The sequence below is a fragment of the Miniopterus natalensis genome, chromosome 5 (assembly GCF_054644295.1).
Source record: "Miniopterus natalensis isolate mMinNat1 chromosome 5, mMinNat1.hap1, whole genome shotgun sequence".
In the NCBI taxonomy this organism is placed as follows: domain Eukaryota; kingdom Metazoa; phylum Chordata; class Mammalia; order Chiroptera; family Miniopteridae; genus Miniopterus; species Miniopterus natalensis.
The window spans coordinates 36,111,935-36,139,549 of record NC_142085.1 but is presented as its reverse complement, the minus strand read 5'-3'; the positions used below and the strand labels follow the sequence as shown (position 1 = coordinate 36,139,549).

The 27,615-nt window shown below is 42.4% G+C and overlaps 1 protein-coding gene across 1 annotated transcript in view; it reads left to right on the top strand.

The window, feature by feature from the left end:
- The window catches only part of IMPG1 (interphotoreceptor matrix proteoglycan 1), a 106,652-nt gene extending 80,813 nt beyond the window's left edge, over nucleotides 1–25,839 (top strand). The window contains 4 exon segments of the mRNA XM_087817144.1: nucleotides 2,396–2,615; nucleotides 19,615–19,813; nucleotides 24,336–24,408; nucleotides 25,762–25,839. Coding sequence (XP_087673270.1) covers nucleotides 2,396–2,615; nucleotides 19,615–19,813; nucleotides 24,336–24,408; nucleotides 25,762–25,839 — 570 coding nt within the window.
- The last annotated feature ends 1,776 nt before the right edge of the window (nucleotides 25,840–27,615 follow it).

Sequence of the window (27,615 nt, the reverse complement as noted above, 5' to 3'; positions counted from 1 at the left end):
TTGTTACTTTATAATATAATCACTGGCTGTCTTGAGCAATGCAGATTAGAAGAGAGTGCTGCTGAAGGCATTTAGCTAGAGTGTTGAGATGGATTCGGATCCAACAGGCAAGTGAGTTCTCTGGTGAACATATGAGCAGGCACTGCCACTCAGCCTCCTGGGAACAAATTTATACTTAAGATCTTTTCATTATAGTTCTTCCTAATTTAGTTTTCCCAAGAATAATACATAACCACTCAAGTTCTGAACTTGAGATTTAAAAGCAGTATGAGCAGATTTTTCCTAAGTTATAATGTCACTGTTTTGAGCCACCAAAGGGTTCAAAGCTCGAAAGGTCCAGCACAGATGACTCTTTTTTAGTTCCCCTTAAGTTTTTTTAAAACTGAAAAATGATTAAATGGCTTATCATTCCTGATTCCTAACAAAGCCAATGAGAAGATTATCATGATGGCATATATCTTTGATTATAAAACACCTTCCAAACCCACATTTGTTTTGTTTCTATGTGCGCGATAAGAAATGCCTGTACAGTAAGAAATGCTGAGCCATGTGATACCTCTGCACACAATGCCAATTAAAGCCAAGTACACAGTGCATATCACAGAGTACAGAATTTCTGAAAATAACAGGATAAATATTTGTAAGCTTCATATAAATTATTATATAAATTAAAACTACATAAAACTAATTCTTCAAATGAACTTTAAAGGAAGACTTTGTGCAATTTTCCCCCCCTCCCCCACCACCACTCACAATGAGGTGAGTAGATAATTGGGACAATCTCAAGGAATGGATTCCCAGTGGACCTAACCCTGGTATATTAATTTGGGCACATGCTAAGCTGCCATAATGAAGAGATCAAGAATATAGTCACTTAAATAAGATACAAGTTCATTTCTCTTTCACTTGGGTGGGACAGCCCCACTCAACAGTGTCATGCAGGAACCTATATTCCTTATGTCTTGTAACTCTGCCAACCCCAATTGGGGGTGTTTCCTCATTCACACAGTCAAAGCTGGGTCACTATCCTGCTTCCACTTGTGAGAAGGGGAGAGAGAGAAAGCCCAGGGCAAAGAATTCCTAAGCAAATGATACCAAAGTTGCCCACATCTCTTCCATTCATATTCCATTGGTCACACCTTGCTGGCAAGGAAGACCAGGAAATGTGGTCTCTAGCTAGGCAGCATCTTTTTCATGAAAAAGAGGAGAATGGATTTTGGAGAAAGAAGCAGCTAGTCATTGCACAGTAGGCGAAGACAAGGAATTCCCACCTGAATCCAAAGCAATGCTAAGACACACAGAACGAGTTCAAAGTAGGTAGGCAAAATCATGGGAGTGTAGATGGGAAAATGAAGTTTTAAGCTCTGTGTAAAACTGTGTTTTATTTTTTTATTTTCACGATGACTGTGAGGGCAAGGGGGATGTACAGGAACGTGGGTCAGGGTCAGAGTCAAAATTCTGGTAGGGTGGAGACAGGGAAGAAATAAAAGCTGGTCTGGGCCAAGCCTGGGAGGTTGCAGCTTGCACCTGTGTGCTCCCCGGACTCATAGGTGTCAGTGCATGAGTGAGTGGCTCATGTACAGGGCCAGGAGCAAGGCAGACTTGACTGAGTTTCAAACATTTCTGAAAAGAGATCTCAAGGATGGCTATGGCCCACAGGAGGCAGATGCGGGAGCCTGAAGCACAGTGCCCTGGGGCATACTTTTGATATTATTACATTATAAGTTGGGAAAGGTCCTTAGGGAACCACCTTTTCTTCTCCCTCACAGTTCAGATAAGGATGCTGAGGTACAACGCAGTGGCTAAGTGTCTCACTGAAGGTCACGCAGCTCGTTAGGAACAGTTCCAGGCCTGGCTGCCAGTTCCTGCTGTTTCCACTGCAGCGAGCTTGTGTTGACGGTGAAACGTACTCTTCATAAACAGAAGCGGTGTTTAAACTGTTGCTTATTTCAATGGGTCAGTTCAAGTTGGTTGCTTCCAAATAGATGTCCCATTTACACAGGCGTAGGGAAGTTTGCTTCTGAGCTCATTTTGGAACATGTTTTTATTTACTTGGATTTAAAAACAAAAATGAAAAACAACCTGGCATCCCTGCTTTGCTGATAGCATTTGCCTGGATTTTTAAAATCCTCTGTTCTCACAATTCATTATGAACAAAACTACTGCCCATCCATCTCAATACACAGAGAGAAAGGTGAAAATATGGGACATAATCACTGCAAATAGATCACTAAGTGGTGGTGTTCTGGTCTCACATTAAATCCAAGCACACAAAAATAAACAAATAAATGGAAATTTATGCCTCAGATAATGAAAAGTGAGTATAAATGGAATTAGCAGCGGCTGAGCTCTTAGAACACACTTAAGAGTAAACCAACCATCGTTTATTTTGCAGCTGGTTCCATATCTGCGATCTAATCTTACAGGATTTAAGCAACTTGAAATACTTAACTTCAGAAATGGGAGTGTGATTGTGAATAGCAAGATGAGGTTTGCTAAGTCGGTGCCATACAACCTCACCAAGGCCGTGCACCGGGTCCTGGAGGATTTCTGTTCTGCTGCAGCCCAACAGCTCCATCTGGAAATAGACAGCTACTCTCTCAACATTGAACCAGGTAAAAGAATTCAATTCAGAAATATGCGCGCGTTTAGGGATTACGTTTGTTTGATTAAGCTTGCAGCTCAACTTTGAGGTCACAAAAATCAAATTAAAATTACACTTGACAAAATAACCTTTTGGAAGCTATGGATTGCCTTATTTGAAAGGTAGGGTCCTAAGACATGCAAGGTAAAGTTTTCCTACACCACAAAGCAACGAACAAGTGCACCTCCTGCTTCACAATCTGAGCTTTAATTTCCCCTCAGAGAAAAACTTTTGCAGTGCTTAAGAGATTTTTTTTAATACAACCGACAACCAAGCTAATTTACATTCCGCTAAAAGTCAAAAGCACCTTCTCAGTGAACTGTAACAACCTGGGGCTTCCTACCTAAGAAACCTGCCAGTCACAGTTAACTATGGGAATCACCTCTTCCTAACACAACTCAGGATGAAACTGAGACTCCTCCTGAGGGGGAAAAGAATCATTAGACCAAAATTCAAACTTGGGAAACAGCAATTTCACCCATCATGGAAGAAAGAAGACAGTAAAGTCCCTTCCCGTTTGTGTACCCTAGACCAGCTTCCATTGCAGATTAAAACAAAGAAGATATGAAGAAAACTCTCAAAAGACATGGGGGCTCGGCCCAAAGCTACACCACAGAAAGCACACATTTGCTCCCGTAGGAAAGCTAGTGTCATTACCATTGTAACCAGCTGTGCCCACACTGGGAACTATTTCCACCATTAGTTTCAAAATCTCGTTTTTTAAACAATTGAGGGAAGTTTTTGTTGTTGTTGTTTGTTTTTTTTTTGCTTTATTTGGTTTGGTTTTGTTAATTCCCTGGAGTGCACCGGCCAAGGCTCCAAATCGACTGCCAATGCACCTGCCAGTCGGTTGAAAACAAAGCTTCTTGATAGGCCATGAATTAGTAAAGTGAATCTCAAACACCCTCTCTGGCTTTCTGTGGACTAACAATGAAGGCTGAGGGAAAGGCCTTGGGCAAAATCCAAACAAAAAAGCTCAGTTGGGAGACACTTATCTTTGACTGAACAGAACTTTGTGCAACTTTAAGAAAATTGCCTCCTACCTGGTAAATAGGTTCATTAAAATGACAGAGTGCCCTTAGGCACTGAGCCTGGGAATGATTACCTCTGAGCTGGGTGGCTGAGTAAGCCCTCGGGCTCCCCTAAGAAATCAAAAAACCCCTAAACGCTAGTAAAATACTGCCTCTCCCTCTGGAAACTTACTTCCTCACAACTAAGCAGGAACCAGGGGTCCTTGCCAGTTAAGATCAGGAGACCAATTTCCTCAGTCAATTGAAAATGACAACAGGGACTTGTATAGGGAGAACTTGCAAAGCATGAAGGAGGTGAGGGCCCAATTCCCTCCCTCGGGGGAGCTCAGTTTGCTTAGAGACTCACCCAACAACATGAGAAAGTAAACGTGAGGAGCTAACTTGAAGCAGGGGAGGACTCGGGGTGCTGCTGTGGGGACAGGCTTCTCAATGTAGGCCCACCTAGTAGTGCCTTAGAAAGAGGCCAGGAGGTTGGTAGTGCATTTTCAGGGACGGGTAAGGGACCCTGGTGATGTTGGAAAAAAGCATAGCATGGCATTGCCCATGAAGGGCTCTAGTCCTGAATGTGACTCCTGTGTGCTAACAATAGCGATCCATTCCCACAACTGGAAAATGGAAACAGTAACAGGTGTGAGGATTTAACTAAAATAATAGAGTTGTCCCTCATTCTCCATGGGGGCGATTGCTTCCAGGACCCTCAAGGATATCACAATCCAAAGATGCTCAAGTCCCTTATATAAAAGGGTTGGCACAGTGTTTGCATATAACCTTGCACATACTCCAAATACTTTAAATCATCTCTAGATTACTTTTAATGCCCAACACAATGTAAATGCATGTAAATAGTTGTTATGCTATATTACTTAGGGTATAATGACCAGAGAAAAATCTGTATATGTTCAGTACAGACACAACCATTGTAAGCCTATGTAGACGTCAGCAACAACATAACTTTTTTGAAGAAATATTTTCTATTCAAGTTTGTTTGAATCCGTGATTGCAGAACCTGCTGATTTGGAAGGGACTCTATTTACAATACTTAACATAACAGGCAATAATTATAGTTGACTAATAAATGTTTAGTTAGTGTTGCAACATCATCATTATTAACTTGACTAACACTTTGTGACCTGCGTAGGGTACCAGTGAGAGCAGTAACAAGTACCCTGACAAGGTATTTGTGTGGAGGTTGGAACTGGAATTATTTTCACTGATTTTTTGTGTGAATTCAGCTATGGACCTTTCCTCTAAGAAGCCAATAGCAGTAGAAACAAGATGGTGCTAACATCAGCTCCAGTCCCTGCTGGAGCCAAATTCATGCTGAGCTACCCAAGAAATGCCCCAAGGCTCCCCTGTAGACTGTGGGGTAGTGTGCCCAGTTTATCTTTTAGTGGTGAGACAATAGGGGAAAGCCAGAGTGTGCTAGACAACCGGAGAAATTACCTTACTCTATTTCTTACCAGATACTTGGAGAGTGAGAAAAATCTGAATTTTTTTTTTTTTTTTTAATATATCTTTATTGATTTCAGAGAGAGGAAAGGAGAGGGAGTGAGAGAGAGAGAAATATCAATGATGAGAGAGTCATTGATCGAGCTCTCAACCTGGGCATGTGCTCTGACCGGGAATCGAACCCTGATCACCTGGATCCTAGGTCGACACTCAACCACTGAGCCAAGCCCGGCCGGGCTGAATTCTTAATACGTTGAAAATTCATAGAATGAATTAATGAATGAATGACTGGGAGAGGTCTGCCAAGAAATGACTGTAGTGGGTCAGTAATGCCCGAACCAAAGGGCTTGAGGATAGCAGAATTAGAAAGTCCAATGTGGATTTTATAAGTTAAAAATAAACAATGAACTTTATTAATTTTTTATATAAATCAAAATAGATTAATCCAATATCGATAAGGGTTCTTATCTAGAGTGATAAGCCACTGTGCCAATGTGGCCCCAAAAGTGTTTCTTCCAATCGACATGGGGGATGGGGAAGTGGGGTGTAATGAGCAAGCAGGGAGGAACAGGCAAGGTTTAGAGGGAGCTTCCTAACTCACAGCTGGGGATTCTGGTTTAGCTATTTCACTAAAGGCAAAGGGTAGATTCACCCACTTATAACCAACAAGTGCTTAATGATTCCACCTTGACCACCATTTATATGTTTAATACAAAACAACAAACAGTCATCCACTATCATATATCACATTAATGCATGAAAGTCCGTCCCTGCCCAAAGAATCTTCCAATGTGGCCAACGAGGAACACCTTAGAACGATGCTGGGGTCAAAGCTATGCCTTGTTCATTCTAAACGACTTCCTAATGAGCACTTTCTAATATGCCACACTTAGTTGCAAATTTTTATGAGTCTGAGAATCACTGAGTGAGCCTATAATGAAGAAAACTCTGAGCTTTCCTTTAAATTCCATTTCATTGAGGCCTGGTGCCTGAACAGAAGAGAGAATGTAGTGGTAGAGATTAATATACAGAGACCTCTAGTCCCTCTGGGCTGGTCTCAGGCAGTGAGATGGCCTGTGGTGGTTGGAGGTGGTGAGGACTGAGCATTCTGCCACAGCCACAAAGACAACCAGCGCTGTTAAAAAAACAGTCATTCAATGATACAAGTTAAAGACCATCTTGGAGGGTGAAGGGATCCTGCAATGGGCTCTTGGGGTTGGGGGAGAGTGAGTGGACTCAACTCTAAATACAGCGAGTGGGAATTTATAGGCAGGTAGCAGGGTGGGGGTCAGTGGATAGAAAAATTACCAAGAAGCATCAGTTGTATGTGGGAATTCTGGCTAAAATAACTTAAAAGGATTCTTGAGGAAGGCAGGCCAAGCTGATCGAACATTACCTGGGGATGGTGGGAGATGAGGAACCTGATTAGGTATCGAGGGCGATCACACATGGAGGACGGGATGTCCAGCTAAACCAACTTAGCAGGACTCTGGCTAACATTGAACAATGAAGAGATGAACACCAAAGTCCAAAAGTTGAGGCTGAGTGAAAAATTTCAGGGGAGGCTGAGTAGACCTGGACCAAGTAGACACTCTTTGTCAATACCAGAACTAAAGAGGCAGGACACCAGCCACACAGGTGTCAGTGGCAGCCGCACAAGCTCCCATTGGAGGGTGCTGGCTGCTGAGGAGAGGAAGGTGGTCACCCAAGAGTGAGCCATGGTCAGGGACCCACTCAGACACAGACTCAAACACCCTCCACCCACATTTTCACATTATTCACAGCTCCTGCTTCCTGTTACAGCCTGTTCCAGTCCAGGCACAGACAGACCAAAAACCCAAAACGCTCACAACCATTGCTTCTGAGCAGAGCTAATTAATTTCTCACATCTATGAATCTACATCTTATGAAACTTCTTGAACCTGAATTTTAAAATGTTGTTCTAAAAAAAAAACCTGTAAAGTGTTTCTAGCATCAGTTCTCCTATACAATTTTAGTTTGGGGAAATTTGCACAAAGTTAGTATTTTGATTATAGAAGAAATGGGTGTCTAGATTTTAAAACAAATTAAGAAAAAATATGCAGGTAATTTTCAATAGTTTTTTTTTCCTTTTTTAAAAAAATTCCTAGAACATGACAGCTCTTTTGCTCCTAATGTTTCAGTGTGACTGAGTGATCCAGATGTTTGCCTTTTGGTGGGATATTTGAGTGTAAGCTGTCATGGTGATTGACAGTCAAGCTGATTAAAATGTCCTCCTAGTACAGCCAACCAGTGCAACCAACTTATCTTGCTGCCTCTCAGGTCTCTGGATGCTGAATGAAGATAATTACTTCAGGTTCCCGGAGAGCAAGGACTCAATTCTAGTTTACACAGCCCCTAACTCCATTGTTGGCGTGGTCTTTTCTAGCATCTAAGACTTGGGCTGACGCATGGCCATGCCCATCCTCCAGCACATAGTAAAAGAGCTCTGAGGGGCACTGATAATCGAAACCCCAGACAATATCAGAAGGTCATTTTTTAGCAAATACAAGAAACCTCCCTGACCCAGGTTCGGCTTGCCAGTATTCGCTTGAGCGCATTGGCCTTAGTCCAATCTGCTGAGAAAACTCTCCTTGAAAAAGAATGAAGAGGGGAAATCTTTAGGGAGAAGGAGCAGCTGCTGGAAAGACTGTCAGGAATGAACACCTCGCTTTGCGAGTGGGAGACAATCGCGAGCACCTATCCCTGGAGAAAGGAAAGGGCGTCCTTTCTTATCATTTTCACCTTTTTCCAACCAGAATGGCCAAATACAACAAAACTGAGTTTCTGGGTGTCTAGCTTCTTGGCCTTTTTCTTCTTGGGAGAAAAGGGAGATTAGAACTAAGGCTACACAACACTGGAGGGTCTCCTACCTCACAGCCGCTGTCCCCCAGCCTAGCAGCCACCTGTCCCTAAGTACTACCTCTTAGTCCCCAAATCCTTGTCAAAGAATAACCCTCAAAATATGAAAAAAATGATTGTCATACAAATAGCGAGCATATGTTAAAGTTTATTTAACTAATTGATAAGGGAATTAGTATATTAGGGTGAAAAATCTGATTTAAAGGTGGTATGGAAACAGGAATTTTATATAGCCAGAGAACAAAAGAAAAAGGTTGTTGAGCTAAATACAAAACAGAAAATACAATCATTGTATATTATCCATTTTCTAGACTATAACTTCTAACTTTATAGAATTGTAACATGCCATAATCAATAGTAAATTATTAGTGAAACAAAGTTATTGCCTTCTAGGGTAGGGCTCAGCAAAGTATTTCTTAAGGAGCTGGATAGTAAATATTTTAGGCTTTATGAACCAAAAGGTAAAAATCAAAGATATTATGAAGGTGTTTATATAAACACTGAGAAACCTAAAAACCGTACTTAGCTTGCGGGCTGTAGAAGAGCAGACAGCTGGCTGGGTTGGCCCACAGGTGACCCCTGTCTACTAAGCAGACTGTTGTTGCTCTAAAGTGACATTGAAGGTCATGTGGTCAGCTTTTCTCCTTATTTCCAAAGGTTGGAAATCTTTTCTTAAACCATCAAAGATTTCTCAGCCTGTTAGTCCCGGGGGCCCTTATCTTTGCTGCTATAGAAAAGCTAGACAAGTAATTAATAATCACAATTTGGGCCTCTGTTCATTCATATAGTCAGTAAGCACTTAAGGATTATCTGCCAACAGTCAGACACTATTATAGGCACCAGGATCCAAAGGTGAATTGAGCCCATCTCTGTCCTCAAGGAACTAAATGTCTACCAAAGAAAAAGGCACATAAACAAAATCTATAGTAGAGTCTGCTAAATGCTGTAATCAGGATATGAACAGAAATGTTATGAAGCACAGGAGACAGAGCAATTAATTCTACAGAGGCAAGGGGATGTCACGGCAGGCTTCCTAGACAGATGGCAATATTGAGTGCGTGATACCTTGGTATATGATGATGGTGGGCCCGGGCAGAGAAGGGTGGAGAGAAGCTATTCCAGAACGGGTGGGAGGAAAATGCAGACATTTCTGGGAGTGGCAGTTTACTTCAGTTATTCCACTGTGATGGCAGCTTTGGATACAAAGTAGGGAGATAAGGGAGCTCAACCTAGAAGGAAAGGAGAGCCATGCTGAGCCAGCTCATTTAAAGTCAGGCTGTCACTTGGCCAGTGTGGCTTAGTGGTTGAGCATTGACCCATGAACCAGGAGGTCACAGTTCGATTCCCGGTCAGGGCACATGCCCAGGTTTCAGGCTCAATCCCCAGCAGGGGGTGTGCAGGAAGCAGCTGATCAATGACTCTCATCATTGATGTCTCTATATATCTCTCTCTCTCCCTCTCCCTTCTCTCTCTCTCTGAAATCAATAAAAACATATTAAAGGCAGGTTGTCTAAGAGCCCCTGTTTAATCTATTTGCATCACTTAGGTGTCCTATTTTTCCTTTAAAGTTGAACTTTAATAAAATTTTGTAAAACTCAAAAAGTTTTCAAGCTTAATACTAAACAGCTTTTAAAGTAGTCTCAAGATTATAAAATAAAAACACACAGTTTATCATTCATAAAATACTACAAATTTGGAAAATTCTTAGAAAAAATACATAGTTATAAAGGGTATATAGATAAATTCATTTTTTTAACTTTTTAAATGCAAAAATTAATAAGCTCTCTTGAGGATATAAAATACTCCAAGAAATGTTTTTTTTTTTTTGGGGGGGGCAGTTTTAAGGAAATGGACATTAGGTCAGTTGACCTCTGGTCTATAAGGTAGGTGTCTGGAGGCCAGGGACGAGGCCAAGGCTGAAAGGACACATTTCACCTACACAAGTTGAAACCAGAGAACAGTAAAAAATGGCTCAGGGCAATGTGTAAGACAGGAGGAGAAGAGAACTGGGAACGGAGCTCAGGAGACACTGGCCAACACCTAGAGGGGAAATAGGATTGTTGGTGAAGACAGCCAGGAGAAGATGATGCTGCAGAAAGACAGGCCAGCAATTTCTGCAGCTGTGAGTGAGCAGTGGACAGAGGTCATTTAAGTTGACAGTCAGAGGTCGTTAGAACACCTTGCAAAAGAAACCTAGTGGAGTGGCAAGGGCACAGGCAAGGACTTCAGTGAGGCTGCGATGAAAAGGGAAATGAGAAAGTCAACATGCCCTGTCCACCTCCTGTCTTACAACTTTGGGGGAGGTACTATTTTCTTTGATGATTACATTTCAAAGGAATGGCTCCCAGGTCCTGGAGAAAGAGGGTCCTGGGGAATACTGTCAAGAAGCTTAAAAGAGATTTACTTCTCAAAGGGGCAGAGAATGAATTTACAATTACAGAGTTTCTAAACTAACTAACTGCTGTAAGAGAAGGGAAGCCAGGAAGAAGGAAGTCAGGAAGAAGCCTGTGTAAAGCTTAGTCAAGCTCAGGGGAATATTACAACAGCTTTGGTCAGAGGACTTAGCATTTCTTTTCTATGGTCCAATTTTATTATATTTACAGGCAGTCCCCAGACAGACCAATTATTCTGTTCCATTTGCAAATTTGAATCAAAATCCAATCAAGTGTTTCTCATTTTCTTCCTTTTGGCCTAATGTCAGGGTGGAATAGTAGTTTGTGGCAATAATACTGGGAGGGGAAAACAGTATTCCATTACTCGTTCTAGACTAAAGAGAAGAAGAGAGGTTTTGAATATTCTCCTGAGATTTCTAGGTGAGTACCGTTCCACATTTAGATCAGCATCTGAGTTCCTGGGTGTGCCCTCTAAATGAGGCGGCAGCCAGTTAAGCCAAATAACGCCTGCAGAGGTTCGGACGTGTAGGGAAAGGGACACATTGTTATTACCACGTGTGGTTTGCTATTTGCCTTTTTGAAAACTGTCTGAATAAATAAATCTGTGATATGAAAAGTATAAGCCAATGTTAGAACTATCTGTGATTTATCAACTGGAAAAACAAATAAATCACAGCTTGCTCAGCATTCTGTGGGCCTCCCTGGCAACTAGAGCCGTCTTCCCTCAAGGCTGCTATGAAAATTCTTCAGAAGCATTTAGGGCTTTTATTCCAGTTGGCTGTGCAGGCTGAAGGTTTCAAGTACGCAAAACCACTTATTCTAACTTATTCTCTCCTTGAGTTCCTAAGAAGCCTCCTCAAAAATGGGCAGACTTCAAGGCTGGTGAATGGTAAACATTGAAACTAATTGCAGTCTGGCATCTACGATGCTTCCAGCCAGAATGTGGGTAAACAATCATTTTCTCTGGAAAGTTGCATCATTTGTAAGACTCCCATTTCAGTCACCAGCTCTCAAAAAGTGGTAAATGTCACTCATCACAATAATGACAATAAAAATAACAGCTACAATTGACACTATTTTTAATCTTAACTTGCTGACCGGCTATTTCAAGCCAGAACTTGCCCGTGCAGCTGGATACTATTCCACTCTTTTAAAACTCTACACTGCTTTCAGACCTTAAAATTACTTAAATTAATTTAAGTGCAACATGAGTTATCTCATGACCGGTCAGCAACACTCAGAAATGGAAACACAAGTATACTCATGACCGGTCTGCAAGGTGTTTAGTAATAACTGCCCATTGCACAGTTGGAGAAGCTGTGTTTCAGAGAAGTGTAACTTAACCTCTTACTGCTCGCACAATCAGCAAGTGCTGCAGCTGGAACTCAGCGGCAGTGTCCTGTGCTTCCTTCAACTCTACCTGCTGCCTTTTCCTAAAAAAGAGTCTTATCAGCCCTCCTACTGGGTATACAGAGGCTGTTTAATCTATTTAGAAAAAGCGACAACACACTTCAGTTTAATCCTAAATGAATTGTTAAGTTCTACATTTCACCAAGTGTCATTTCCTATAGTATTCTGAAATATTCTTAGAATGCCAAACACACACACACACACACAACTTCATTCTCGGAAACAAAAGTCCCATACTTCCAGATGTGCAGTTGGCTCCACTAGGCGTGTCCCTTCCCAGCTGAGGCCGTCGCAGGAACTCTCCTTCCCGGAGACTCTCCGCAGCCCCTGCCCTCTCCTGTCGCCCACCCACCCCCTATGCCTCTGGCCCTGGCTCCTGGCTCACCCCTCTGCTGCCCTGCCCATCAGGGGACCCCAGTACTGGTTGTACTTCCAGATGCCTTTCTCCGCTCTCCAGAGTTTCAACCTGTGTCCTCAAGCCCCACCAGAACCATCCTGCGGAGCTTCCGTGAGACACCGCGTGAGCCCCTCCGCCAACCCCGTACACAAACCCGTACACAAGTTGAGGCTGCGACCCAGCTGCAGGGCCACCTCCCACAGCCCCTGTCAAAGTTCTCCCTCCCCCCACCAGCTGACCCTGGGATACTCAGGCCCTAAAACTAGTGCACCCAAAACACCGCACTTCGGCAGATAGAAGTGGTGACTGAGAGGGGACATTGCTCTCCAGCCACCAAGAGCAAGGTGTTTATAGGCATCCACACAACCGCGCAGTGATGCCGGCTCCGTCAGCCGCCCGAGAACTGCTCCCGCCGCTGCACGAGCTCCTTCCCGACCGCACTTCGCTGCCCCGCGCGCACTGCACAGTGGCGGCTAAGGAGACACATCAGTTTAGACGCTTAAAACTTCATCCCCGCCCTCGCCGGCCTGGCGCAGTGGCTGGGGCGTCCACCTGCAGACGGAAGGGTTCTGGGTTCGATTCCGGTCAAGGGCACGTACCTCGGTTGCAGGCTTGGTCCCTGGCCCTGGTGGGTGCGGGAGGCGACCAAGCGATGTGAGACACATCGATGTTTCTCTCTCTCTCTGTCTCTCTCTCTCCTTCCTTCCACTCTCTCTGGAAAGTAATGGAAAAAATATCCTCCGGTGAGGATTTAAAAAAAAATAAAAATTTCGTCCCCTGAATCTATTCCTACGTCTATTGCTATTGGCCGCCATCTAGTGAACACTAGGTTTCATTACATTCAAAAGAAAGAAATCGCCCGCCAGGACCCAATAGACCCGCAGCCCAGGGAGTCCAGGTGAAGCCCGAGCTGCAAACTGGGCTGAAACCTGCCCTAGGACGGGACCCAGTCAAAAGAGGTGCTTCACTTCCTGGCCCGCGTTTAGGTCTCGAGAAGGAGATGATGAAAGAATAAAGGACAAAGTGATGGTAAAGAATGAGAAAAGGGCAGAAAAGCAATCAACACACAGACTCAAGGGTGTAGGGCAAGTGAAGGGGGCATAGGGACTAATGGACTGAAGTTGGTCAACTGCAGACTTGGGAGCCTGGAGGCCTACTTTCAGGCCTGACAAGCATGAGTGCACTTGGAACCAGAAACAGGAGATTTGAAATAGACAGTCTTAGACCATCAGGGACCTATGATCTCCTTGAGTTTGTGAACTTCTTGATGACCACGACCATAATCTTTTTTTTTTTTAATTTATCATTATTGTTGAAGGTATTACAGATGTGTCCGTCCCCCATTGATCCCCTCCACCTAGCATCCACACACACACACCCCAGGCCTTCTCCACACTATTGTCTGTGTCCGTAGGTTATGCATATATACATATAAGTTCTTTGATTAATCTCTTCCCTTCCACACTCCCCATCCCCGCCTTCCCTCTGAAATTCATCAGACTGCTCCATGGTTTTAGGTCTCTATCTATTTTGTTTATCAGTTTATTTTGTTCTTTAGAGTCCACATATGAGTGAGATCATGTGGTACTTGTCTTTCTCTGACTGGCTTATTTCACTTAGCATAATACTCTCTAGTTCCCTCCATGCTGTCCCAAAGGGTAAGATTTCCTTCTCTTTTACAGCTGCATAGTATTCCATGGTGTAAATGTGCCCCAGCTTTTTTATCAACTCATCTACTGATGGGCACTTGGGCTGTTTCCAGATCTTAGCTATTTGTAAATTGCACTGCTATGAACATAGGGGTGCATAGATTCTTTCTAATCGGTGTTTTAGGTTTTTTAGGATATATTCCTAGAATTGGGATCACTGGGTCAAATGGCAGTTGCATTTTTAATTTTTTGAGGAAACTCCATCTTTTAAACTTTAATGCAAAATGCTTCAACATGTTCCCTGCAGGCAGGGCACATTCACTTGAATGTTTGTCTTTTTATCACATGGAGAACTGAGAGATATACATCCTTCCTCAGTCAGCCAGTTGGGAATGCTCTTAAAGACCTGTGAAATACATACAGAAGACACTATATAAGCAAATCCAAGGTAGAAACTGATACAGAAAATGTACTTACACTGGAAATCTCAGAAAGATACAAATATTTCCAAGCCCCACATGCAGTTCTCTTCCTTCCAGCCCTGTTCATCTATGTCGCATTTGAACAACAGAAACAATGTGGAGCCACTGTAGTGTCAGACTATACTTTCTACAAGGAAACATTCTGCCTCAGGAAAGTGGTGGCAGACGATGGTTGTGAGGTTTTGTTTAGTTGGGAGAGACTGTTTCAAAGGAAAGCATTTGTGGGAGTCTGATATGTAAACTGATGAGAGTGGAGATGCTGGCAGTGGCCGGGCCTCCAACTCACTGTCCCTCATCTCCTATGAGCCCTGTGGAACCCTGACTTTTCTCCTGGAAACCCTGTTATTTTAAAGCCACTAGAATGATGTCAAAAGCCAAACACTGTGAACGGACATACAGATGTTAATCTTGAGTTATACTTTCCAGCTACAATGGGCTTTAATTTTCAGCGATATCTACTTTGGAGGGTTATTGTGAATATTATTGAAGACTTGTTTAAAGTGTCAAGTGCAATACCAAACACAAAATGACCTTCAATGAATGCGAGCTCTCTGTTTCTACAGTAGTCTCTCCTTATCCATAGTTTCTCTTTCTGCAGTGTCAGTTACCCACAGTCAACTGTGGTCTGAAAATATTAAGTGGGAAATTTCAGAAATAAAAAATTCATAAGTTTTAATTTCACACCTTTCTGAGTAGCATGATGAAACCTTGAGCTGTCCCACTCCACTCCTCCTGGGGCATGAATCATCCCTTTGTCCAGTGTATCCATGCCCTTTAGCCACTTAGTAGTTGTGTTGGTTATCATATTGGTTATCAGAGAGAGACTACATTCACATAACTTTTATTAAAGTATATTGTTATAATTATTCTATTAGTTATTGCTGTTAATCTCTCCCTGTGCCTAATTTATAAATTAAACTTTATCATAAGTATATATAGGGGAAAACATAGTATATATAGGGTTCAGTACTATCTGTGGTTTCAGGCATCCACTGGGGGTCTTGGAAGATATTCCCCTCGGAAAGGTGGGGACTACTATATAAATAATTGTCATGGTGCTCCTTCTGAAGCTCCTGGTGAAGGTTCAGGATGTTGATCCCTGGGGCCACATCAGGGACAAGGCCTGAAATAGAATGACATCAATGCTCTGACTATAGTCAGAATCTACATGGGAAGTTAAAGGCTGAACCAGGACCTCTGGATACAGGATGGACTTGAATTTTTCCCACCACTTGGAAATGAACAGCTACTGAACCACTGGACTTTCTCAGGCCAGTTGCTCTGGGCTACAGAGAGATTGTCAAATTTGATCTGCAAAAGAGCTACCCACGTGGGTTAAGGACAGAAAAATAAGCGATTTTGTCAGCAAGCAATTACAGTAAACCCAGAGGGTTCCCCTAACCATACTAGGTATTTGGTGGGGATGGTACAGGCTCACAGAGAGCCCTTTCCATAGTGCCCACCAATAAATAATCTATAGAAAGGGGATTTAAGCAAATCCAGGAAGCTAAGGTAATTATAGATTAGTCCATACACCAATCATGAGGATACCAATCACCTCCTCAAACGACACACAATTTGATTATGACTTGAAATATTTTTCTAGAAAACCGCATTTAATCATTGTCTTCCTAATAGACTGTTGATCTCACATCTCCCTGTCCCTCCTCTTTCCAGGATATGGACCATGTTCAGAACAGCCCATTTTTGGTCGTTGCTACATAATGTTTACATTATTAATATTGACTAAATCAAGAGCAAAGAGTGGGAAGTTGCGACTAAATTTTTTGTGTGCAAATTCCTGGGGATGTGTTAAGAAAGAAGCAAATAGTTGTATGGCCTACACATTAATGTGTCCATCATTCCCAAGAGAATGGCTTTGGGATATGACAAAGAAAGAAAATGATAACACAGTGGAAGCTTTCTTAAGAAAGTTCTACTGGTTAAATTTTCATTCATTGTAAAGTCACTCTCTTCTTTTTCATGGTGCTTCCTCCCCAGAATCAGCTCACATCCAGGTCTGTCTTTGCCTAAAGCCCAAAGTTAGAGGTATCACTTATTAACATACCTAGGGGAAATATTTTTCGAAAGTGGAAGCTGTATGAGTTGCTTCACAAATTGTTGTATATCACCTCTTCTGTTATGATTCTAATGAACTGCAATTAGGCAGTTCACACTTTTATAGGCTATGGTCCAACAGCTCCCCCTTGGGGTTCTTTCCTTCCCTGGAACTCTTCACACAGTCCACAAGGGGATGGGGTAGGAGTTGAGGGACTTGAACATATAAAATCTTATATATGGGTAAAATAAAAATATAAAGCAATTAGTTTGCCTGAAATTCTCAGTGCTGAAGACTTTGAAGGGCCAAATTGATACTTGTTGAATAAATGGATCTTCTCTTAATTCTTAGGAAGGGTACACAGCAAACAAAAACTCAGGCTAGTGTTTTTTGTTTTTTTAATATATTTTTATTGATTTTGGAGAGAGGAAGAGAGAGGGAGTGAGAGATAGAAACATCGATGATGAGAGTCATTGATTGGCTGCCTCCTGCACGCCCCCTGCTGGGGATCGAGCCTGAAACCCAGGACCAGGGATCCAACCTCATCTCCCGAATCATACCAAGATCTCCCGGTCGATGCGCCACCACTGAGCCATGCCAGCCCCACCCAGCTCAGTGATTTTAAGCCTCCTACATCTTGCCTGTAGACTGGTCCTGAGTAAATAACATGGGAGAAGCAAGTAATCGATAAACTATACCTGACTCTAGGCCCCCGAATTTGGATATATCACTCCTCCAGCCTTACCTTACTGTGTTTAGTTCAGCTTTACTGGTGCATAGAGCATGCTTGGCTGGGCTGAAGGAAATTATGATGAAACAGAAACCTTTTTTGTAACGGGTAACTCATTCCTATGAGTCCTCAGCAGGGCAGAATCCGTGCATTCCATCAGCCTTCCATGTAAATACACTGTATTTCCCCTCTGCAGAGAGGGAAACACAACTCTAACTGTTCCTCCTGGCTTCTGTTTTCAAGACGAAAATACTGAGGGTAGAGTTGCTGGCAGCTGTTGTTTATTAACCCAGGCCCTGGGTGTGGATCACCTGGGTTATCAGGGTAAATTTGAGTTTTTTCCAAACAGTGACAGGGATCCCCTAACATGGCGAGCGTCAGGAACTGTGAGGCAGGGAAAACCAGTTCACCTTAGCCAGACCGGTTGTCCATAAGGGACCCTCGACCTATAGAGAAGTACAACTTCACATAGGCTTTTAACAGGCTTGCCTTGCTGGGAAACCCAAAACTGTGCTCTCCAGGGCCTGCCCTTGCCCTCAGCTTGGGCTGGTCTCACTCATCTCTCTTGCTCTTGCTCCTTCCACCGCAAGGAGGCACTGGACCGAACAGTGAACACAGAGGTTCTTTGAAATTCTCACCCCACAAGATGACCCCGAAGACCCATTTGCAGAGCTTCTGTGGTCAGTAAATTTGGCAAAGCAGCTATGTTCTCCAATGGAAGATTCACAATAGATATTAGCTTATTAATGACCCCAAGAGTGTTTAAAAGCCAAAAAGAGAAGGGGGTGAGGTTGGAGAGAGAGAGGGAGAAAGAGAAAAGGGGAAAGAGAGAGAAACTTATTTATTTCACCCTGCATTTAAAAAAAAAAAACCACACAACTCATTTAGCCACCAAACCTCTTTTTAGTATAAACTTATTTAGTCCTGCTGAATTCTAGTTCTGCAAATGTTCCCACTTGGGGCATACTGGACCAGATGATGACTGAAATTATCCTGATTTTGAAAATTGTAAGTTCTATTTACATGTCTTCTAAAGCACAATACTGATCATACCCCTCCCTCACCCCAAATGCACTGAGGGCTCCCACTTGCCTGTAAAGTCCAAATTCCTACCAGAGTTTGACTCTAACCTTTCCAGCCTTAGTTCCCTTCTTTCTGTCCATGGGTTTCTGCTCCTTCCAAAGTGGGCTTCCCCTGCTCCATCTCCTCCACGTCTGTGGCCTGTTGCTTTCTCACTTCTGTGCCTCTGCTTACGCTGCCGGGTCCAGTTGGAATGCCTTTTGTAGTCTTGGCACATACAAATACAACCCACTTTAAATACAGGCACTCAGTTCAAACTATCCCCTCCGTGGTGATCTCTTCTCTGGCTTATGCTTAGAGCTCATATTTAGGGCTCTTATGCTAGACAAGGCACTGGGCTCTTTGGATAGAAGGATTCTGTACCTTCCTCTAGGCTTCCTGGATACACGGTTTTATACACAGTTGCCTGTCCCTTAGTTCCTTCCTTGCACATAATATGTGTTTATTGAAAGAAAAATCTGAGGGATAAATGGCCAGTGTAACCCTCTCAGGGTAGAAAGCACAATGGTCTCAGGGACAGAGTCCGATTCTGTCTCTGCCATCAGCATGTGGGGACTCAGGCCATTTGCTTCTCTGCCTGAGAGCTCAGTACTCCCAGCTTTACAGAGACAGACAAAAAGGCTGGCAGGAGCCACAGGCCTTCCAGAACTAAATATCCTGAGATTCTCTTGATTTACAATCCACTTTACAAATAATTTGAGACAATCCTACTGAGTTAAGAATAGAGCGAAAGAGAACAGATTGGAAGTCTATTTGAATTTTAATAGAGGAAAAACAATTAATCCAAAAGAAAGAATCTCTAACATTAGGGCCCTAGGGATCAGGGAGGGACTAAGAGAAATATATTTTTTAAATTAGAAAATTATCCTGAGTTCTCAAAATTGTCCTCATAAATGACTACTACTTTATAAGTTACATCTGATCTTAAATATACACATTTAGAGCTCATCTCTGCAGGAAATACCTTAAAAAATAACCAACAAATAAAAAATCAGTTCTCTATGCAGCAGTTATCAAAATGTGCCCTCCAGGTCGGATGTGTCAGCATCGCTGGGATCTCCTTAGAAATACAGGTTCTCAGGCCCCATTCCAAACCTCTTGCATCAGAAACTCTGAGGGTAGGGCCTGGAATCTGCATTTTAACAAGACCTCTAGGTGATGCTGATGCACAACAAAGTTTGTGCGTAATTATACTTGGAGCTAAATATGTCATCACCTGTGTCTATACACTCATTTGTCAAAAATACAGAAACATGTGGTTCTCTTTTCACTCCAGTCTGTTATCACTACTGCACAACCCACTTCAAAATGGGGTGAGAGCAAATATATCTGGCCTTTTGCCTTTGACTTCTGCCAGTTCCCCTGCTCAGGCCTCCATGCATTTACTCTTATCTACCTCATCTCCTACAGCTGACCAAGCAGATCCCTGCACATTCCTGGCCTGTGGAGAATTTGCCCAGTGTGTACAGAATGAGTGGACCGAGGAAGCAGAGTGTCGCTGCAGATGGGGGTATGAGAGCCAGGGGCCCCTGGACCACCAGGGGGACCTGGGCCTCTGTGCCCCTGGAGAGAAATGTGAGGTCATCCAAGGAAAAGGAGCTCCGTGCAGGTAGGTCGAGCACACCAACTTTACACACACAGGAATTTGTTATTCATAATTCTGAGAAACCTATCATTAGAATGAATTCATATGGTCCCTTAAACCTATGGTTCTCAAACATCGTGTGCATCAGACGTGTGCACGCATGGCTGGGCTCTGCCAGGCTCTGTGATTCAGCAGGTCTGGGTAGGGCACAGGAAAGGCTGATAGCGCTGGTCCAAAAACCACAGTTGGAGACCACTGCTCAAGCCTTCCTACAATATTTCATTAAGACCAGTAAGGGAAGAAAAAAGAATCTGTGTCAGCTTTAAGAGAGAATACCACACTGTCCACTCCCTTAACTGGTGTGTGTGTGTGTGTGTGTGTGTGTGTGTGTGTGTGTGTGTGTGTGTGTGTGAGAGAGAGAGAGAGAAAGAGAGAGAGAGAGAGAGAGAGAGAGACTTGGCCTTGGCCCTATTTGCAAATACAATAGCTTTCATCATAAGAAAACTGGAAAATATAGAAAATTATGAGAAAAAAGATAAGAGTCACATTGACTGCTATTATCTCTTGGTGTGCGTGTGTATGCAGAATGTTCAAATAGAATTTTCTAAAGAAAATGGAATCAACCTGGCTGCTTGCTTTGTAGTGAGCTTTTTCACATAGGACATTCCTCCATGTCACTAAATATTTTCTGTAGCATCATATTTAACGGTTACAGGGTAGTCCATTCTACAGATGTGCTATGATATGTTTAATCAATCCTTCATTTCTGACAGAAAGCTAAAAGAAGGCCTTTAGAAGGAGAAATAGAAGGTGAGATATACTTGGCCTTCTATTTACCAGACTTTAGGATGGGGGTAGCCTCATGAACAAACAGGGAGCACAATGTTCCTAATTCTCACCCAGATAAGATCTTCACTGTGGACTCTGCCCTCCAAAGACTTCTGTGGGCACCTGTCCCACCCTTCCCCGTGTGAGCTTCCACTCACCCACACCAACCTTTCCTCAGTATTAATCACCTCAGACCCATGTCTTTATTAGACCATCCTGGTTTTTCTACTGTTCTCTCACTCATTCTAGTGACCACAGTCCTTAATTTCCCACCCAGGGGACTTGTGGCAATCTGCTTCCACAGTGAATCAACAAGAAACCAGAGATTTAGCCTTTTGTTTGATGAAACATACCCTGTTCCTTTAAAGTATTAACACTTTAAAGACAACTATACAATAGTGGTTAAGAAGCAATATTTGGAAGTCAAAGTGCAATTAAAATTTTGGTTTAGCAATTTACTAATCAAGTGACCTTGGAGAACTTACTTAACTTCTCTAAACCTCAATTTCTTCCTTGGATAGAGACTAATAAAACCCACCTGCTGGGTTACTGCAAGGAGTATATGAAATTATACGTATAAAGCATCTTCACAGAGAACATAACGCACAGAGTGTCCCTTCAGGCAAGCGAGGATTATGATAATGCTATCAATTTTCTCCAAGTTAATCCCAATTAAAATCCCAACTGGATTCTTTATGGAATTTGTCAATCCGGTCCTGAAGTTCCTCTGGAAATGAAAATGTTCAGGAGAAAATCTTAAAGTACAATGATAGGGAGGCTGTTCTGTAGGACAGCAATACATAAAATAATATTTAGAACACTAAGATAAACAACAGATGAATAGAACAAACATAAGTCCTAAATAGATCCTTATATATTAAGGAATTTAACATTAGGGAATTTATTTTAATAAGCATTCCAAATCAGTAGGGAAAGAATGGACTGGTCAGTAATGGTAATAAAGATCAAGAAACAAAAAAAATAAAATAAACATCCCTCTTTCTTAAGAAATATCACTTTAATGCTAGGTTGTCACAAGGGAGATCAACAGAGGCACAGGCCGACTGGAAGTGAACAGCTCTTAGGTTTGGGGGGCTCTGCTCCCCCACCTGTGCCTGCCTCTGGGGACAGATAATATGAACTTCCAGGACCCAAACACACAGCAATGAGATGCTCCCTTACATCAGCTCAATTCAGCAAAGATTTCTGAGCATCCATGTGTTAGTCACCATGTCAGAGGCTGAGCAGCAGATAAGAAGGAAGGGAGGAAGGAAGACCGGGAGGAAGGAGAGAAAGATACTCAGTTTCTCTGGGGGAGAAAAGAGAATCCTCAGCATGAGGATAAACCCATCGCCCAAGAGCTGCTTCAGGACTCAGTGAGCAGGAACCTGGGCACAGTGGATGGGGTGCCTCCTGGATCCCCATCACCCGCCCCCTCCCGGCAGTTATTTCTGTTCCTCACAGACACCATCATTTAGGTGACTGACATTTTACTTATGGGAGGACCAGATGACAAATTAAGACCTAATCGACCATAGACAAAGACACTGATTAAGATTAGAGGCTCTAAAGTTATACCCAAGTTCAAATTCAAGCTCTACCCCTAACTGGTGAACTTGAGCAACATTCCCCCCCCCCCCCGTTTATGCCTCAGATTTCTCATCTATATAATGGGGATAATAGGAATAAGTGCATGAGTCAGGTAAGGAGTAAATTCGGTGCTCCTCAGGGTAAACGCTCAGCTGCTAGCATCACCGGAACCGTTTGATAATTATCAACAAAAGGCAGCCCTGTAAGGAAAACTGAGATTCCCTACTTGGTACTTAAACTGCAACTCAGAAGCCAATCAGTTGAGGACACTATGTGCTGTGACTCTGAAAACAGCACCCTCTAAAGGATTGTCAGCTTGGCCACATTTCTGTTCTTCTACCTGAGAGTGAAGAGCAAATGGGAAAATTAAATTGAGGGCAAGTGCGTTATGGAGATGAGCCCGTGGGCGCACAGCGAGCACTTTCAGTTGGTTCAATTCTCTGCCATTCTACTGCCAAGTCATTGTCTTCTGTTACACTGGCCCCTTTACTTTCCCTCCTCTTCTTTCTCCCCAGTCAATGTTTACAAGTACACGCCACATGTTTTTCATTTCCCTCCCTTTTAGATATTCTATACATAGGTTCAGTTGTTCTAGGAACTTACTCGGCAAAATTCCCTTAAGAAGAAACAACACTTTGATTTTCAAAGGGCCCTTTTCCGGCTTGATGAATTTTACTTTTATTAATTGCAATTATCATCTTACACAGAAAATGCAAATCTAGATCTGAGAATTATTTATGACTTTTCCTCTTCAGATCTAAACATTTTCACTTTGCCCTTTAATAGGTCTAGTGTGTTCTTCATGATATTATTTATAATAACGAAAATCATTTCCAAATGTAGGGGCCAGATTAAGTAAGCAATGGTACAAAGTGACACTTATGAAGAGGTCTCAGCACCATGAAAGCACGGGTTTGAACTACAGTAAGATCACAGGTTACTCACATGCTGCACCTCAGGCATGAGGGGGAAGGGCCCATTTTCTCTCTAGTAGCTGCTCCTCACTCTGTTTTGAGCCCCTTCATCACTGGGTTAGAGGGGAGGGAGGAGTGAAGTTTAATACAGTCCAATCCAATTTTTAAAACTTCTTCTGATTAACAGTTTAAGCAATCACTTTAGGCAACTCAGTTTTCTTGAAATACATAGTCAGGCTCAAAGATTCCCTCCCCTGCCCTCCCCTCCCCTGCCCTCCCCTCCCCTCCCCTCCTCTTCTCAGTTGTGTGGTGTCTGTATGCACTGGGCGGGGGGGGGGGGGGGGCACCCTTTGCCTCACCCGGTCCTTTGGAAAGTTTCTATTCCCAGCCTCCTCACCTGGGATCTCTCAGTTCTGACCCCGGCATCTGCCTGTCCCCTGGTTGTCTCAAAGCCTCCAAATCGCCCAACCAGGACACGCTGAACCAAAAATGCTGCCTTGGCTGGTGGTAGGAGGAACAAGGACCTTGTTACTCAACCTCGGGGAACTAAGCCCCCCTCCTCTCGTCTGCCCTCTTCCATCAGGCACTGGGGCCAAGATAAGAGTGTCCCTCCTTCCTGCAGTGGTGCCCACCTCCCCCCTTCCCCTGCGGCTATTATGGGCAGAATGTTGGAGGACAGAAAACAGTTTACCGATAAGGGAACATATGTCAGAAAGTATCCTCCAAATATTATACCCATTTCATAATGCAGAGAGTAAAAAAGTAAGGTGCCAAATGTGTACACACTGTCCTCAGTAATGATATAACATGTATATAGAGAAGTCTGGAGAGATATGCATCAAATTTTAAAATACATTTTAGAATTGCAAGAACAAAGTGTTATTACAGAGTTGTTTTTCAGTAACCACAATTCAGAATTGACTTGAAAAATAACCCCATTTTTTGCAAGATGAACTTATCGTTCATCTTTCCCATGAGCTTTTCTTCAGTCCTGAGACCACTGCCTAAGAAACAACAAGCCAACTGGATGGCAAAGCTCAGCGGGGTGGGGAAAGCATACTTCCTCCAACTCCAACAAAGGCACTGGCAAAATATGTTAACCCGTTTTCACTCATCATAATCATTTTCGAACAAAAATAGTAGGAAGTCGTAGTTGCTGTTAATGTTGATAAGCCCAGGAAAGAGAATATTGTGTTTTTGCTTTCTTTTTATAGGTCATCAGGTCATTCTAAAAATCAAGCACACAAAACTAGTGATAAAAAGTTCCAACCTCAACAAAATAACAAGGTAAAGTCATAGTTTTAATGTTGATTTTAATTACTGAACTTTGAAGGAAATTAAAACATTTCTGAGCCTGACTCTTGTTTTAAATAGAGATAAGTAAAAGTACTTTTCCTTTATTTGCCAGACTTCCTAATTTAGTATTTTCAGGGGAGAAAAGGCATTTCCTGGTGCAAGAAGGGTAGACACAGAGATTGGCATTAACTGAAATGTGTAGACAAAACAATAGAGTAACAGAAAAAAATCCAAGTATAATTTCTTAACCTTTTCTTATAAAAATATACAAGTGATTTATTAATGCATTTCAACATGCTTGAAATTTTCATAATTTATATTCCTGGAGCTGAATCATTTTATTTATATTTTTGTAAAATGTCTTCTTTTTATTTCAAATAATCAGCTAAGGCAAATAATCAGCTATGTAGAAAAATATATAGAAGAAATGATTTGTGGATGAGTAACTTAAAAAAATTCCTAAAAATTCACCCTCTGATAAATGTTCCTTCCAGTGTCCTAAGTACCTCTTTTAAACTACTCATCCATTCATCAACTTATTTTACTAAAAATTTATATTTTACAAAGGGAAATAATTCTATAACCAGGTTAAATATAGCCTACACCGAGTTTTTCCAAAATGACTTTTGGGAAAATACCTTAGGTAATTTTTAGCCTGAAATCACATAGTTTCAAAAATTATTCCTAGTCTTTGGTGGTTAATAAGGAGTGATCATCAACCAGTGTGCACTCTACCTGAAATCTATAGGGTTAGATGGAAACACGCCAAAGCTTGCACTTGAAACAAGTTATTCCGGTCAATATATAGTCAAGAGGGATACTGAGGCAGTCACACCAAATGCTATCATCATACCACTTCCCAAGTGCACACGAGAATAACGTGAACCATTCTGACTTCCTGAAACAGAGAAAGTTGGAAAGCCAGAAAAAGTTCAGGCTTAAGCCGTAAACGACAATGGGACACAGGATCTGATAGTAACAAGGTGGCCAGGATGAAGCAAACGCCCACTAAATCCTGAAGTGCAGGTAGAATTAAGAACCAAAATTCTATGAAGCTGCAACGTGGAATAATAATGTATGCTGTGGTTGGAAGGGAACGTGGTGACCTTAACTCACAAACTATTTGCTACCCCTGAGAATCTAAATCAGTTTAAGAAGAGATGGAATATATTCCTAGTAGGTTAAAAAGTCAGGAATATTTGGGGGGGCATCTTCAACCTTTCAAAAAAGATATGGTAAATGGCAAGCATATTCTCTCTCCATCAGTAAAATTAACTTTGGGATGAATCACTGATTTGACCTTGGATGGTATTTCTTAAGCTCTTAAAATGATTTTTCTGCCAGGTAACCAGGAAAAAAAATTCTGAGTTGCTGACTGTAGGATAAGAAGAATTTAACCATCAAGACTGGGAAGGAAATTAAAAACTGAAAATGTACATGATATCACTGAAACCATCTGGAGAGAGAGGGCGCGCTGGCTCAAGGAAAATTGTATCCACTTTGTCAAAATTCCGAAAACACTGGCAGGCAGCGTTTCACGGGTCATCAGAAGCCAGACACACAGTCGACACGGAGAACCAGGACACGCCATGTTTCAAATAGAGAAGAATCACGCACTGATACTGGTCCATTCCGAAGAAAAGAATGTGTATTTATCAAAACCCAAAACACAATCGGTGAAACATTGTGACTATTCCAGGGTGACAGCGAAGGGAAGAGGAAACCAGGTTTGCTCCCAGCTGCCCTTAAAGTGTTGCTCACAGATCATTTATCGGTGTCACCAGTTTTTGGGGGGGACGGGGGGGTGTTGAATAATATATTGGGAAGCAAAGCTCTTCATATGTTAGAATGTACCTAAAAGTTGACTACTTGTGCCAGGAGAGGCACGTCTCTAAGTGCATGGATGTATATAGTAGGTGGGTACACACTGTAAGAGTAGATATGCTCCATATTTCAACGTCTGTAACACACACACACACCTTCAGCTCTTAGGCACATTAGTTTTGTAAGAAACTACTGCTTCCATGGTAGGTTGTTTTGTTGCCAGTAATTTCTGATTTCTTGAAAAGAAAAAGTACCTGGGGTTCAGATATACACACCATAGAAAATCTTTTCTTGTTGCTGCATAAAGCTATTTTAAAGGAACACACAATACTGGGGAGGAGTAAGGTGGTACTTTCCGACACAGCCGATTCTGTTTCCACCGCAGGTGAACTATGTCTTCCGACGATCTACTAACTCCATTCTGCCACCTCCGGTGTGTGCTCAGGTAGACTGGCAGCAAGGGGACCCAGTTCAGCCAGTTTTTAATGTGCTGTTTAATGAAAAATAAATTCTTCTGTATCTCTTTCAAATGTTCCACTATCAAATACATTTGCTGCAAAACTTTAATTTCAATAAAATATAAGCACCATGTGTTCCATTGATAATAAAATGGGTCTGTGTTTTAATAGATATTCCCTGGATTTGCTTTATGGATTACAATGAATGATGTGTTAAGACTGATTTTAATGTGGCCAAAAGATAGAAAAATTATTAAACATTGACAGCAACATTTTAGCAGTAAAACTTCAAAAATAAAAGCAAAATGTTTCCCTATACTACAATCATCGGGGAAGTGCTATGTGCCCCTGGTTACAAATCCTTAAAAACCCACTCGTGTTGGTCTCACAAATGCATGATTTCTTCCTATTCCCACTCCAATCCCCCCCCCCCAAGTGAGGCGCTATGATCTCTCTCAAGGACTTCACATTGTGATATTGCTATAAAGTGCCACGCAGCAAAGAATGGTGGCAGGCGATGTACCTGCTCACTTCCATGTCCCTGGAACTCCCCAGAGGAAACATGCTTGTTAGAAAGAAACTTAACAGGTCGACCAAAAGCTTATGAAAAAAATTGCATCACAAGAGAAAATGAAAATCTAATACTCTCCTCTCCCATTATGGGCCCTCCACTCTCTACATTTCAGTCGTTCTAACGACTGCAGAGAAGGCCGTTTGTGATGAAGAAAGAGAAACAGGTAAACACTTTCTGTGCGGAAGGTCCTTTTTGAAGCAACTGCCTCTTGCTCCTTGGATCACGGACTTTTTAGGCCAGTCTTTTCCAACCAGCCGGAGAAGAGCTGCGGGTCAGCCAGCCCGCCTCTGCACCCTCAGAGGACGCACCTGGGTCGTGGAAGTTCCAGCTGAGAGTCTGAAG